Source organism: Rhamphochromis longiceps, linkage group LG12, assembly GCF_057381845.1.
Source record: "Rhamphochromis longiceps isolate RC_006_pf linkage group LG12, R_longiceps_female_GT1.1, whole genome shotgun sequence".
NCBI classification, from domain to species: Eukaryota; Metazoa; Chordata; class Actinopteri; order Cichliformes; family Cichlidae; genus Rhamphochromis; species Rhamphochromis longiceps.
The window spans coordinates 19310992-19326257 of record NC_140568.1 but is presented as its reverse complement, the minus strand read 5'-3'; the positions used below and the strand labels follow the sequence as shown (position 1 = coordinate 19326257).

Here is a 15266-nt window from a genome sequence, read left to right as displayed (position 1 = left end):
TTAAAAACTGATCTGTGATGACGCTGATTTCAATGATGAAACTAAGAAGAAATATGGTGCTTCCACCCCCAACAGGAATGCAAAATGAGGCTTTACACCTCTGTGTTAGCAACCTTTTCCCCCTACAGCAAGCTACAGGGCGTGTTTGTTGTAATATAAATAATTCAGGCATTCCACTTTGAGTTTGCCTTAGGACCAACAAACCATGACCCTAATCATGAAAGCAGGCTGTTAAAAGCACGATCCGTGATTCACATGTCAACAACGGTGTCGCCATGCTGCCTGAATTTAAAACACAGGATTGGAACATGTCCTTCCTGTCTTATCAATAAAACATTTGTGTCTCGTGTAATAAACTTACAGATCTGGAAGTTGTGCAACAAAGCTGTGATTGCATGAGTGGAAACTAACCAGTACAGTGATGTGACAGACAACTTTGTTAGCTTCAAAAGTTCTTCTTTATTTAGGCACTGGCTGAAAATGACAAAGAAAAGTCACAAAATAATACACTTTATTAATGGGAACACATAACACTACAAAACATTATCACAGTTCTGTACCATACTGAAATGTAACAGGACTTTTTTTTGATGTGACTGAGATGACAACATAATTACACATACAGTAAGCAATAGAACAAGAACACATAATTATCTGATCAAATAAACGCAAACAGAAAAAAATAATCACTTGAAGAGGTGTTTCATACTGTCAGTGAGATAGAATCTAGCTTTTTTTTCTTCTTTTAAATATACAACAACGCAAACGTAACTTCATTTAGTTCGGATCATAAATGACGACGACTGTTCTGAGCTCCCGAAGGCAGGTTTACATTTCCAGGAGCTTTATGTCACATGACACGATTCCTAGAGAGCCCTGAGTTTTCTTCCTTCATGTGTTCGGCTTAATTCTGAGGATTGAAAACGCACAGACGATGGTGCACACACACACACTTAATAGTATAAAAGTAAAACAAATGAATCACAGTCTTATAAATATAACAAAACAAAACAGAATTTCTGGTAAAGCTGCAAAGCCGTAAACGTTTCTGACAGCAAATGATTCGAAATAATGTAAATAATGTCACAAATGTTATGAATTTCTCAGTACTGAGATGGCATCACTGTGAATGCGTTACATTTTTTAACTGTTATGCATCCATTTCACTGTGATCCGAGCATTAATGCCACAAGTCTAAATACAGAGATTTTTTTGTTGGGTTCTGTTAATCTAACATTGAAGATATTCGATTTTGCAGCTTGACCAGAAATGTAAAACCGAAGCGTCACAGGAGTTGTGGAGTATTTCTGACATGAGGAGGCATGTATGTATTTATGTATGTATGTATGTATGAGTCATGTAGAGTGCTATCTGAGCATTTACAGGGTAGATTAAAGTGGCTTTACAGTGACTGATCAAACAAAAAATGTGTTTGTTTGAAATCTTCTCCAACAATCGGCATCTTGAACAGCAATAATTTAAGGGACTGTTTCAAAATTACCATCGAAACCAATTCCCCTTTTGGTGCGATCTCTTCCAAGATACTGCGTGAATGGGAATGAAATGGTGCTGATTCTCGAGAACATTTAATGCACGAATACCCGAGATTAAGCTTAAGGACCTAAATGATTTAAATACTGATGTGTCGTACCAGAATAAGTGAAATGAACTGTCTCTGTTAGATAACACAAACACAAATATCTGTAAAACAACTTTGAAAATATTCAAAGGGATCACATTTTATGGCACCGTTTCCTAAGTGCAAATGATCAAAGAAAGGCAACAGGGGCAGACACGCGCACAGAAGTAAGCAAGTACAGTATGAATAGTTAATCTCTGTACTGAAAGTGGTATTGCTGCAGTCACCCAGTGATTTCAAACCCATTACCAGGAAATCTGGAAATTACTGGATATCCAAAGCACTTTAAAACTAAATCTTACATAAAAAAGGGTGTAGTTATGACAGTTACAACTTCTTCGCTCAAACTGCTGTATTATAATTAATAAGGGGTTCTTAGAGCACTGAGTGATCTGACGAGGGGGTGACCTTAGTGGGCTGCAAGTTTATGAATGTGCAGCCGTGTTGGGTCAAGAGGAAGCGCGTCTCTGCTGCTGAAGCCCTGCTCTGGCTTTCTGCTTGTCGTACTTGACCGAGATAATAAGGAACACCAGCAATGTGACGCCCTGGATCCCCGCCAAGAGGAAGAAGTAGTAATGCAGAGAGCAGTCATTGATATTACCTGCAAGAGAACAAAATAAGGACATGTTATTAATAGAATATGTGAGAGTTTAGCTGAGAATGTGCACGATGAAACTGGCATTCATGTAACTCTTAAAAAGTTGGGAGCTGCATGAAGGAAAAAAAAAAAAGAAGACAAATATGGAAATCTGGAGAACAAAAGCATTGCAACATATTCGGAGGGTGACAGCAGGAGGGTTCTTTGTCACAAAGTACTTCTCCACGTTAAAAGAATACCAAAGGCAAAGGTAAATGGCCACGAGCTTGCAACTGTGTCAGGTTGCTGTGTGTTCAGCAGACATAAAAGGGGTGCTTGAAGTGAGCATGTTAAGGAAACACGATTCTGTCAGGAATTAGGATGGAGCGAGTGAGTGGGGGGGCTGAGGGCTTGTTACTTCTCATTTCACCATTGTGAAATCTTGTGAAAGTGAAGACAATTGACCCCACACTTCAGCGCTGATAAAGGAAAGCGGTATTGAAGCAACAGAGCAATGCAAGCCCTCAGCTATGATTCCAGCCCAGGAGTCTTTCATCGGCATTAAAGCGATTTTTGTTCCTGGTGGGACTGGGATGTGATTAAAGAAAAGAGAAAAAAAAGAAAGGTGGAAAAAATAAACTGATGCTTCCACTGTGATCTGTGGGACTTTCTTTTCTATTTTGGAGCCAGGAAGAGAAGACAAAAAGACAAAGCAGAGGGTTGCAGAAGACAAAGAGGAAGCAGTGATGGTATTTGCCGACATTCCCTGCACATTTATTCCTAATGGATTTGGCAAATCCAGCCCGACATCGGCCAACTTTGACTGTCTTAGCATTTGCTACACTGTTGGCTGAAGTGGCCATTCTCATTCAGCGACAAAGCTCGAGAGGACAGCTTAAAACAAATCCTGTTTTGGTCATGCTAGGGGTTTACATGAATGGCAAAGCCGATACAGTTGGTTTCGCTGGTCAAGTATGGTGACAATTGGATTGGCATTAAAGCAGCTTTTTGTACAAATGACCGTGCGAGACAGATCAATTGACTTTCAGCCAACAGCATGAGACGATGCTGTGAACTACTCTGCTGGACACGGAGGGATTTTTAGGCTATTATTATTATTATTATTATCTATAAATGTGGAAATGTGAAGCCCAGAGTAATCTGACGGAGAAGCAGGCTTGATTTTAATTAGATAAGCGTCTGAATTAAGTCAAGTTCTGTGTACTCACGTGGAGTCTAATTATGCCTGTCAGTTTAAAGTTAACAGGCCCCTAGGTTAAGGTAGTATATGGTATACAGCATATGGTCTAAGATTTTTCATTTATTTCATTCTTTTACTTTTCTAATGATTTTACTGAGCAATTAAGAAACATGAACAGTGTGCTGCAGGCATGCACTCACTTACTGAATCACTGAGATTACGTTTAAAGTCAGCAGTTCTAACACACAGTGAGGTTGAGCCTTTAGTCTAAACACAAAACACAACACAAACATACACAGAGAATACAGAATGTGTAGTTCACAGTATGTTGCTTTAAACTGTCTTTTTTGTACAATATTAGGATGACTGAAAATAAGAAGAAATATAACAAGGACCTTTAATCACATGAGGTTCATTAGAATATTAAACACAGACATATTAAACAAAATCAGGTAAATCTAATTTTAATACCACAAAAGTATTTGACTTTTTAATCAATTATTGAAGATGTCATTCTCCTTCTCTACCTTAGCTATCATAAATGTTAGGGACTTTGGCCATAACCACTTGCATGTGTGCTCTGGGATATTACCACGGACCTCAAATATCAACGTGTGTCAAACGGACCAGACCTCTGTATTGAAAATCATATGAGAGCTGGGTTTAAGACTGTGACCCAGACACCAAAGCAGAGTTTTCACTTGAAGAGTTAACAATTTCCACGGCTGTCACAGTCAGAGCCTTTTCCTTTTCTCTATCACTCATATCGTTGCCCCATGAATTCAGCCGCCACGTTGAGGTTGACGTACTGTGGCATCTGAGGGAAGATATTAAGCGGAAAGAAACCTAACTGTGGTGCATGCCAATGTAAGACAGCTCACAATGCTTTGTTTACCCATTCTACTTGCTAGATTCACAGACTCCCTGTGACTCCACTCCACAAACTGAAATTCAAGTTGAAGGTTGCACTGGAGGAGATCCAGCGCACATTACCAAAGCACAAGTGCAAGACGACAGAACAGAACTTACAGTGATCTCCAAAGAACAGCTACACTGAAGGCAGTCCAGAGACACTCGGCGAGTGAGCTGCCAAATTTAAATCAGGTGAGGTTTTAAGGGTGGATCGCACAGTGCGTTCCAGGCAACTGAGTGACTGCTGAATGTTCTGCACCAACTAAAATGCTGTCGTGCTTACACAGCCAGTTAAATGTCTGTGTAACTTAACTTTTCTAGAAATTATTGAAAATTAGCCCTCTTCCTTTAAGGATGTTCATTGATTTCAGCCTGGCCTCAAGTCTTAGATCAACTGCCGTCGGTCCTTACTGCTCACTAAAAATATAAAAAAAAAATAGAAATAAATCAAAGAAGGGATTATGGAGGACAGGCAGTCAAACATATGGGTGCTTTGAGAATACTGGAGGGCAAGATGACTTAACAAATGCATACATAAATCTGTCCATCTGACCCGCCATAATTTATAAATAATAATGAACAAATGAACAGCTGTGACTTACAAAAAAATGCCAGTTTTACATAAAAAGGTTTTTACAGAAAAGCCACAACTCACTGCAGAGGTGCGATCCACAGCTTCAAGTTCCTTCTAATCAAAGAGCAGAATTTGTGGCAGAGCTCATCAGATAACACCGTGCACATTGTGCAAATACAGATGGCCATATTCCCACTCGCTGTGCTGTACGCACGTTCTTGTGGATAATTAGACATTAAGGCGAACAAAGCAGCGCTGCTACGATAGGATACATCCCTCAGGAGCGACTCCTCGTCAATGCCCTGTGCACTGGGCTGTTTCTATAGCTTGAAACCTTTGATCAAGGAACAAAGACGCAGCTGATGACTTTGACCCGGGCTGAAGTTTTAGCTTATTTTGTGATGTCATCTTAATCTGGTCAAGGGTGTAAATTGTGAGAAATAGATCAAAAACCAAGACAGTGTTTAAATAATTCATGAAGATGAAAAAACAATGTGTTTGACAGCAGGGCATGAAAGGAGAGGGGTTAGCGCGGTGAAGGTACTTAGATTTTCAATCGATAATTCACAGATGGTAAAAAAAGAAGAGTCTGCTGCGGTAGTCTTAATTCACAAAGCAGTATTGCATAAAGTAATATAGCATACAAATGATGTATGGGAACACATATACATGCTCAATAGTAATAACAAGAGTGTTTACTAAAATATGACCCATTTAATGTAGGATATAGACCATAGAAAAATAAGTGCAAGGTCTACAGAAACATATTCAACAACCTCTGAGTTTGCTCCCGGGTGCTCGGCCTGCAACAAACCAAGATTTTACTAAAGTTTCCTTCAATTTAAAGTAAAAAAAAAAATCAAAAAACCAAACCCTTAAAGTAGCTTTAATAATATTCTAACAGATGACTGGATCACAAACTTTGTTCTAGTTTTGCAAATCTACCAGAATGAAAACTGCTGCTGGTAAAAAAAGTAACATCCAATTTTTTGGAGCAGTACTGAAAACAGTGCAAGGTTTTGATGCAACCTATTGTTTTCGAACATATGTTTACGGTTTTCAAAGTATTTAATCAATTGTTGGGAGAAAAAATATGCCCAAAAGTTCTCCCATTGAAATGGATGGGAGGGCTAGAATGTGCCAACTGAATGACAGCACAACTTCGTCCAAGGAGATTGCTATCCTATTTTTACCCTAGTGTGACTGAACCAAAGCACGAGGGCACAGGTGTGTGTTGGCTTTTAAAATTAAAGCCCTTGGATTATTACTGGAAATGCAGTATGCTTTAAAATCTGCTAAGTTTTCAATATAAAAGCACTCACTGGCCAACAAGCACTTTGCTACTGGGATTTTTTCATGTTTACTTCAACAAATTTCACTTGCTGACTCCAAATCTGAAAAATGCTTTGATCTCAAACATCACGTTTTTTAAGTTATAGTATTCCAAATGTTGGACAAATAAGATGAACGGACAGAAACAGCGATGCATTTCAGCATTTAAGAACAAACTCTGATCTCCCGAAAAGTGAAGCCAAAATTAAGGAAGGTGTTTTTGTTGGTCCTGAAATCCCTGAACTTATAATTGACAATAACTTCCAAAGGACACTGACGCTAACTGAAGCAGCACATTGGGAATCATTCACACAGGTTATCCAGAGTTTTCTTGGAAATCAAAGAGCAGAAAATTATGCTGAGGTTGTGGAAACATGCTGAAAGTCCACCAGCTAAAAAAAATGTCACTGAAGATGCACTTTTCACATTCTCATCTCAACTTTTTTCACCACAAAATCTGGGAGATGTCAGCGATGAAAACAGGGAAAGATTTTATCAAGATATAAAAAGTGACGGAAAATTGGTATCAAGGAAAATTTAATCTAAGCATCACGTGTCACCACTGTTGTTTCTTGGATGTGCAGTACAAGTGCAAAAGCAAGTGCCTCAAACACTTTTGAGCTGGTCTTGTTTTATTTGAGCTGCCAGAAATATGCTTAGACACAGATCTCATATAATATCAGTGTAATAAATAGATAAACTGGTATAAAGTTCCTAGTAGCAAACAAAAAATGTGTTATGTAGTATTTATAGCCTGAGTTTCAAAAGTCTTATGGTAATTATAGGCATAAAAACATCCAATTACTTACTGGCAAATGCTTTGACCCTTCAGCTTTTTTTTGCCAATCTTTTAAGCTACAAGCAACAATCAGCAAAGTCCAACAGCCAGCAACACTAAAGACTCTAGAGGCATCTAACGGGAACCATCAGTTTCTTAATAGAGGGAGGAAAAAAAAAACCTTAAACCCTAACCTGCACCACACAATGCAACAGAACAGGCAGGAGCAACAACCCCACTTCATAAAAATCCCATCGTTTAGCTAAATCTTAAATTACATTCAAGCTCCACCCCTCTCCAGGGCCCACTTGGCTGCAAAGCACTTTTGAAAAATATAAAAAACTAATTACAGCAGCACAAGACCAAACAAGGACATACTTAGAAAAAGCACGCATTAATAAAGCTGATAAACATTTGACAGATGTATGAAAATTAAATTCAAAGCGAGGTAGTGAGGGGAGAAAAAGAGTACCGGTAGTACTGCTGATACACTTGTTACTAAAATGTTGCCATGTTTAGAGGATCTGTTTGGCAGCTCTGAGTTAGTAAATTTCAAGGTTGTGATTAGACTGAATGCCGCAAACAGGAGGGGTCACCCATCCAATACTGGAGCGTTGTAAACTTGTGGGATAATTTACCTGCAAGTGGGCTTGAGGAGACCATGTGAGTCGAAATGAAATGGGTCAATATCAATTTAATGTTTGAAAATGGATCAATTGATCCAGACCTTCGGTATTATAACCCAACATTTTAATGCTCCAGTGACTTCAATGCCATCTTCAGCCTGAGAATGAAATCGGGGGAAAGAATCGATGCATGTTTGCTTCAGCAATAAATATTATTTTCTGCAGCTCTCTGCCAGCTTGGAAGACTTCATGATTGATCCTGAGGTTTTTAAATTGCTACAACAGGCTAACCATATGTATGCGCCCCCTATTACTTCTGGCGTGTATACAGACCTGCACAGTCCTTTCAGACAGAGTTTATGTTAAATTCTACAGATCTGACACTAGAGGCTTCTATTAACACCCTGACATTTCACGAAGCCCGGCCCAACAGGATGTGCGAACGTCAGCTCGCTGTGAATATCGGAACATGTGCCAGACATCTGACATAACATCAGCCAGGACTTGAATGCTGGTAAAAGAAAAGGCCATTTCCTGTCACGTGACTACAGAAATTCACAAAAACCATTCACTAACAGTGAATAAAACCTACACAAAAGGGAAGGGGAATTAAATGCAAGCGCCATTATCTAAAGACAAAAGCCTTCTCTTGTGTAAAGGATAATATTGCATAGAGCGTAAAGGCTGATGCTTGACTGACTTAGCCTGAGAATAAAAGTAGCTGCAGTGTTTTTATACCAGACCTATAAAAATACCAATGAGAGAATGTGATGGATGACTACTCAACCAGATGTAACTACGGTGGAATACAATTTGTTGTGAGATTTAAGGGATCAATAATTTCAACACGAGCTTGAAAGGTTCCAAGTTTGAGAGCTAAAATGTTGCATAAAGCACTCTGCGGACCACTGCCGTGTCCTTCAGTTGCACACACACAGGGTCATTCACCCCAAGAACAAGAGCAGGTTTTGTACCCATCTAAATATACCAGACATAAGGATTATCACACACAGAAAACAAACAAAGAAGAACATCTAAAAACTAAAGACTCATCTGCAGTGGCATTGACGTTTGAGCTGCACAAGTGAAGAGAAGCTCACTCAGCAAAATAGGTCATAACTGGGCAGAAAATTAAAAAGATAATAGAAAATTTTCAATGACTGGCTCTTTGCTGACTCTGTCCAAATGAGGCAGGCTCCGTGAGGAAAAATGTTGTCCATCCCAGGGTTGGAGCATGCACGAGACTGCAGATTCCTTCTTAAGATGAGCAATAGAATGACTTGCATATCATTTAAGCCATTTAAATCTTGGACGAGTGCTATAACTATCTCTGTGATGCAGAAAATTACTGGAAATAAAAAGGGAACTACACTACTATTCAAAAAACAAATATAATTTAAAATTTTAAAACCAAACGCTTACAGTGTTGTCAGAAAGTCCTTTGTAAACACATTTTACTTGCTAATTGTATTTTAGTGATGAAAAAGAGGCTTATTTGCTCCCTTAGTTTCTAAGACTTTTAAACAATAACTGACCAGTAAATGGACTGGTTTATATATAGTGCCTTTCTACTCAAGTTGTCCCCTTCCCACTACAAATCTTATTTACCCTTAAACATTTATTCATACAGTGCTATGGCGAGGTGCACTGTTCCATCATTCACACTCAGGCATCAGGTGCAAGTTGGGGGTCAATATCTTGCCTGAGAATATTCCGATCGGTGAGTGGTAGTCAACCCCTTCTAACATCTGAGCCACGGGCACCTCTGGTAACGCTAGTAGCTGGGCTAAACACACTCTGGCCTGATGACCACCATCCATGTTCAGTGCAATTACCGCTTAAACAAAACATTTTCGGGATCACAGCTTACACACATTTACTTTGTAGCACACTGCCAAATCATAAGAAGTCCCTGATGAGATAAAGAAGGGACATAAAAGACAATCATCTGGAAAGGGTTACAAAGCTATTTAGGAGGCTCTCAAACTCCACAGCTCAACGACCCACAGCAACAAAGATTACTGGAACAAGAGCGAACAGCAGGAATAGCCAAACCTCTTAAAACTTCCCAAGAGCAAGTCTCAACAGATGCAAGAAATGACAAGTCTCTGTCACCTCAACACGTGTCTATTTTTGACTCCACTAACCAAAACACACTGGGCAAAAATGATGCTCTTGTGCTTGCAGAAATATTGTGATGGCGCATCACAACCAAAAGCAATAATTGGATTTCACAAGTTCTTCTATAATATGTTTCAAACCTATTTCAATGTGAGAATTAAGGGGTTGCAAATAGATATATCCTTTAACCACAGTTACAAGTAATATTCTGAGTACCACAGTCTTTCTGTTTCAGTCTGCTGATGGTAACAGGGGTGCACAATGAGATTTAGGTGCAAGTTTGCGAACCTTTTGTCACAATGCAAATGTGTCCACGCATTCATACTGGATACACTATTTTTCTGGCATGCTTTCTCACATAAGAAGCTGTGTTTACGCAGGTTTAACCTTTAGTTTTTTAAAAAAAATACGTGACACAGTTTAGTTTAGGGGGAAAAAAGAAGTAAATATGAGGTTGAATACTTTGTTATGCTACTGCCGTGTGCAGTTATATTACAGCCACTGTACCTTCTTAGTTAAACCTTTAAGTGTCTAATTAATGGTCATCTAAGGTTTTGGTACCTTCTTTGATCTTGTCTTTTAAAAATATGAAAACACAAATCAGCCATGATCGTCCCTGACTTCTTTACCAAACCGAAAGTTTGAATCTGCAAAACAAGGAGAAAGCTGAATTCTCTCTGTGACATTTTACCTACACTGACTAACAGAGGCTTGTGCAGAGAAGGGGGATGATAGAGCTACAGCATGACAGGAGGGCTGAGCATCTACCAGTGTGATGCCAAACTAGCAGCGCCATCTCCATGTAATGCTCGAGGGACAGCTTTACTTAAGAGGAACAGGCCTATGTAATCAGACCCCCAGCCTGTGATTAATGCTGCTGTCTGTCTTCAGGCCTGTGCAGGTCAGTACAGCTCGGCACAGCTCACCCAAGACGCTGTTTACCGCACGCCATGTTGCCTGCAGCCATGGAAATAAGCTGAATCTTTTCCACGTAGAGAGCCAGGAGATGTGGAAAAAAGCTAGCATCCAACAAAATGTGAAAAACAGCCACAATAACAAACAGCATAAACCCTGACTGTACGTAATGCCTAAGCTTTGTGCCGTATGTCTTTAATCAGTGGCCAGGAGGGTGTTTTGTTCCATTTCTGCAGTTCACCTTCTTTTTTTGGAAAGCAAAGGGAGTCTTACGGGCAGAACAACTTTAGCTTACCTTCCCCTCAAGTTATGCACGGCTGAGCAAAGGATGGATATATGAGGCATGCAAAGCCTTTTCTAGTGCTAACATCATCAGAAGTACCACCCTACCTGTCGGTACACTGTATTAATGAGCTATTAGGTGTTTGTGGATAAACAATTTACAGTGTTGGCTTATTTACTGAATGCTCAGGGAAAAGTGCATCTGGGTGGGGAGCCTCTACTCACTGGGAGTCCATCCATCTGCTGCCACCACCACGCTATTCATTCTAGCACTCGGACAGATTTACACAAACCTTTTGTCGTTAGTCTGACATGTCTATTTATAATGTGAAACACTCTTAAAACAAGAGACCTGTGCAGGGTGTTGTCCCCCTCCTTTCTGTGTATAATTTACAAAGTCTTTAAGTGGATTTTAAATTAGCTCAAGCTTTTGAACATTCTTAAGCTATGTTCCTGGAAGATTAATTTCAGGCAGTCTGAATCGATGCCTCTCTTGTGGTTTTATACCTAAAGTCGATGTGGGAATACAATAGTATGTGGTCTAGCACTGGGTACCTAACAGGATGCTTGGCAAAAGAGGTGACAGGTGACTTACAGATAGCGCTGAGAATCATGTCACTACTGTGTGTTTTGATAATGATGAAGTGATGAGAACAGGTTGAAAAGAAAACCAGCTTTTATTTCAAGTTTAAGCACAAGTGCTTGAAGTCTTCGCCTTTGTGGTAGCTTCACCTACACCAAATGGTTCCAGGACCACATTTTTCAATAATACAAAAACACGCACAGACATATGTGTGCGCTTACACTTCCACAAACATACAGGTGCACGCACACACGTGCTATCTGCTTCAGTCGAGTTCTCTACCTCTTGATCACGGTACGTGCGACGTACCTGCCAAATTGGAATTATCATGAGCTAAAATATCTCTTACCGAAGTCTCTATGGGATGACATCCAGCCAATTGACTTGAGGGAGACAATAGCCAGCAATCCGGAGCCCACAAAGGATCCAATCCCAGAAAAGAAAAAGAAAAGCCCCATGATGGCACTCTGCATGGACTTGGGGGCTGCAGAATAGGCAAACTCCAGGCCTGCAATAAAGATGAAAACACATACGTAGAAATATATATGATTAAATGTTAATGTAACGCAGCTTTATAGTTTATATGGTACAACATGTAATGAAATATGACAAAAGCTGCCACTGATGATGTAATGTAACTTGGAATTCAGTGCTACTTAGACACAGGATTTAACCTAAACACGTTCTGAATAAATCCAAGTCTGAGATACTGGAGCAACAAGGTAACATAATTTACTTGGATACGAGCGGTGTGATAAATAATAATATGTGGAAATCTAAGTCTTTCCCGACTAAGATTAATGCTTCTTCACTTTCAATGTCATCTTCCGATGCATCTCTGGACCACTTTAAATTACATTTGGGGAAATGGGAAAACTTGCACGGAAGCAAATATGGCAAGCAGGATTGGTAGAGAAAACAATATTGTGTTGGTATGTCTAACAAAAAACTGTTCTTTTTAAAAGATAGTCCCCCAGATTTCAGATCATTTCAATTGAATGTCCTTCCTCAGAGACCCCAGAATATTACACAGTTTGTGCAAAACCCAGAGACAGCCTCTTGGTTTTAGACACACGGTTTTCTGGATTGTAAACTGTGGTAACGCCACTGATATAACAGCTTATCTGACTCATGATCTATTACAATTTACATGTTATTGCCCATAAAAGTAACCAGTACCCACTAGGTGATCAATGCGTTTAGGTTTAATCAAAGATCAATACTGTAGGAAGAGTAGTGATTTTTGTTACTTCTAGTGGACAGACAACTAAAAACATCAGGCATGCTGGTGTACATTTTATGGGCGGAGTAACATTTCAATCCCAACTCTTCGCGTATTTATCCATCTGTGTAAAATAATTTTGTTTTTGTTTTTTGGGTGGGTTTTGTTGACTGTTCACTTGTTAATTGCAAAAGAATTCCTTGGCAGCTCATTTCCTATTTTGGCACTGGACTGTGGTGTTTGTAAGTACTAAATAATTTGTGGAAGACAAATTATTCAGTATTTACTGTGTGATGGAAAAAAAACAGACTGGAGGGGGGGGAAAAAAGAGCAAGAAACTTTCGAGAAAGAGAGAGGAGTATGGGGAGAAATCTGTGTGTCCTCTGCCTAAAACATTCTGTCTTGCTGCAAGCTGACATTGATAATTTCATGGCACCTCAAACATAGGAGCCCCTATAGCTACATCTGTCAGAAGAGATTAGGGACTTGTGCTTATGTGTGCCTTTTAACATCCTTGGAGGGTAACATTGTGCAAATTAACGTGATGAACAGTTTCTTGACAGATACCTGCGATAGTTCTGAGAAAGAAAGAAAGAAAGAAAGAAAGAAAGAAAGAAAGAAAGAAAGAAAGAAAGAAAGAAAGAAAGAAAGAAAGAAAGAAAGAAAGAAAGAAAGAAAGAAAGAAAGAAAGAAAGAAAGAAAGAAAGAAAGAAAGAAAGAAAGAAAGAAAGAAAGAAAGAAAGAAAGAGGGATCCTTTTAGAATAAAAAGGCACAGATAGATGTGGCAAATATTATCACTGGGTATGCATGAAAATAACCTATATAACCTAAATGCCTCACCTGCTTTCAGGGAGTGTTGAATGACAAGTTTAATTTTAATAAGGAACACAAAAACACTCAGAAGGGGAATACATATGTACATATCTGATGTATATATTGTTTTCTATTCCCAAGGTCAGAGGTTTTTTTATGGTTTAGAAAGTAACATAAGCCTTCTACTTTTTTCATAAGAAAAAAAACATGTTTAAAAATACTGCGGGCACTATTTTCTTTTCTTTTACGAGAGGGTTTTGCATTTTCTTGCCACCTTAAAGCAGACGAACTTGAGTGGCATATGTGGAAAGCATTACCCATTGCCGTACAAGACTGGGGACTGCAGTCAGAAAGTTTGATAGCACCAGAGGTTTTACACAGATTTATTCAAACAGAAGATGACTAAGGGGAAATATTCCTCTTTACCAGACACATGCCACAATTCTGTCAGACATTTTGTCTTGAACTAAGCCCTGTGGGATGGAGAGAGAGAGAGGGGAGAGCAAGTTTATTTTAAGGATCCCTATAGCTTTGTCAAATCCCGGATTTGACTTTCATAGGGACTCTCTTTACGCAAGTTCCAGTGTTTTATAGATGCCTTATGCATTTCTGCTCAAGGGTTGTATAATACCCAAGCTCATTAAACAGATTTCAGTTTCCAAAGATTTTTAAAGATGACAAATGTTTTCTGAGGGAACTGGACTGACCAGATATTCCTTCAAGTCCTAAATATTAATGGTCTCATTTTCACTCTTAAGTAAGAAATAAAGAATGTACTACACCGAGACCACACAATATGTTGTAGGACATTTCATAGTAGTGGGAGAATGACTCAATCATGCCTAGAGGGATTAACAAAGTTGAATCACTAAGGCAATGACTGCAAGAGAAAGTAAGCAAAAAAATACAGATTCCAATTAGATAGATAAGCAGAATGCGAGGTATATTGCCCTATTTTGTATGTCTGCATGCTAAAGGATAAAAATGGCCCACAGCTGCTACTCCGTTCAACGCAAAACAACTTCATAAAGAATTTCACATTTAGTGCATTTCTTACAAACACAAACAGCATTAAAGCAAATCCCCACATTATTGTATTACTGGGGCAATATGCTCTCCCCAAAGCTGTTAATGAAAAGGCATTTACTCTTCACACCAGGGCTCGCAAGAAATGAAATGACTCTCATTTCTCGCGAGTTTCTTACCGAGCAGTTTTAAGCCGATACCTGGAAAATGATCACAAACAGGACTGTAGCTGTTGTTTGAACTAAGAGCTACTCTGACCCGCCTTGAGCCAATGCAATTCTTTTCTTTTTCATTGCTTTTGCAAACATAAATGACAGGAAATGTATTTCTCTGAGAAAAATAAATAAATAAATAAATGAAACACTTGAAATTTGAAGCAAAAAAATTTTGTGGGGAGAAAAAAATACGGTTGAATTGCCTTCTTAGAATCGTCTTGTCTCGACTAAATAATGTTCACAAACAATCTCAGCCATTGTAACATTTTCTACGCTGACAAAGAGGAATGTAATTACAAAGCCTTACCAGTATTAGTTTAACGTATTTGCTGCTTCTTACTGGACAAATGATAGAGATGGATGAAAAATTATGAGCCTATTTAAAATATTACAAATTAGAGGTGCAAATAACCTGTTATACTATGTCATCTTAAATGTAAATGAATGTA

At 38.9% G+C, this 15266-nt stretch overlaps 1 protein-coding gene across 1 annotated transcript in view; it reads right to left on the bottom strand.

Annotated features, from left to right (window-relative positions):
* Nucleotides 1–450: 450 nt before the first annotated feature.
* Nucleotides 451–15266, bottom strand: part of slc15a4 (solute carrier family 15 member 4) — a 30537-nt gene continuing 15721 nt past the window's right edge. Inside the window, exons 8-9 of the mRNA XM_085425080.1 lie at nucleotides 11890–12048; nucleotides 451–2240 (exon numbers count right to left, since the gene is read on the bottom strand). Coding sequence (XP_085281206.1) covers nucleotides 2089–2240; nucleotides 11890–12048 — 311 coding nt within the window. The 3' untranslated portion in view covers nucleotides 451–2088. The remainder of the gene's footprint in view (nucleotides 2241–11889; nucleotides 12049–15266) is intronic.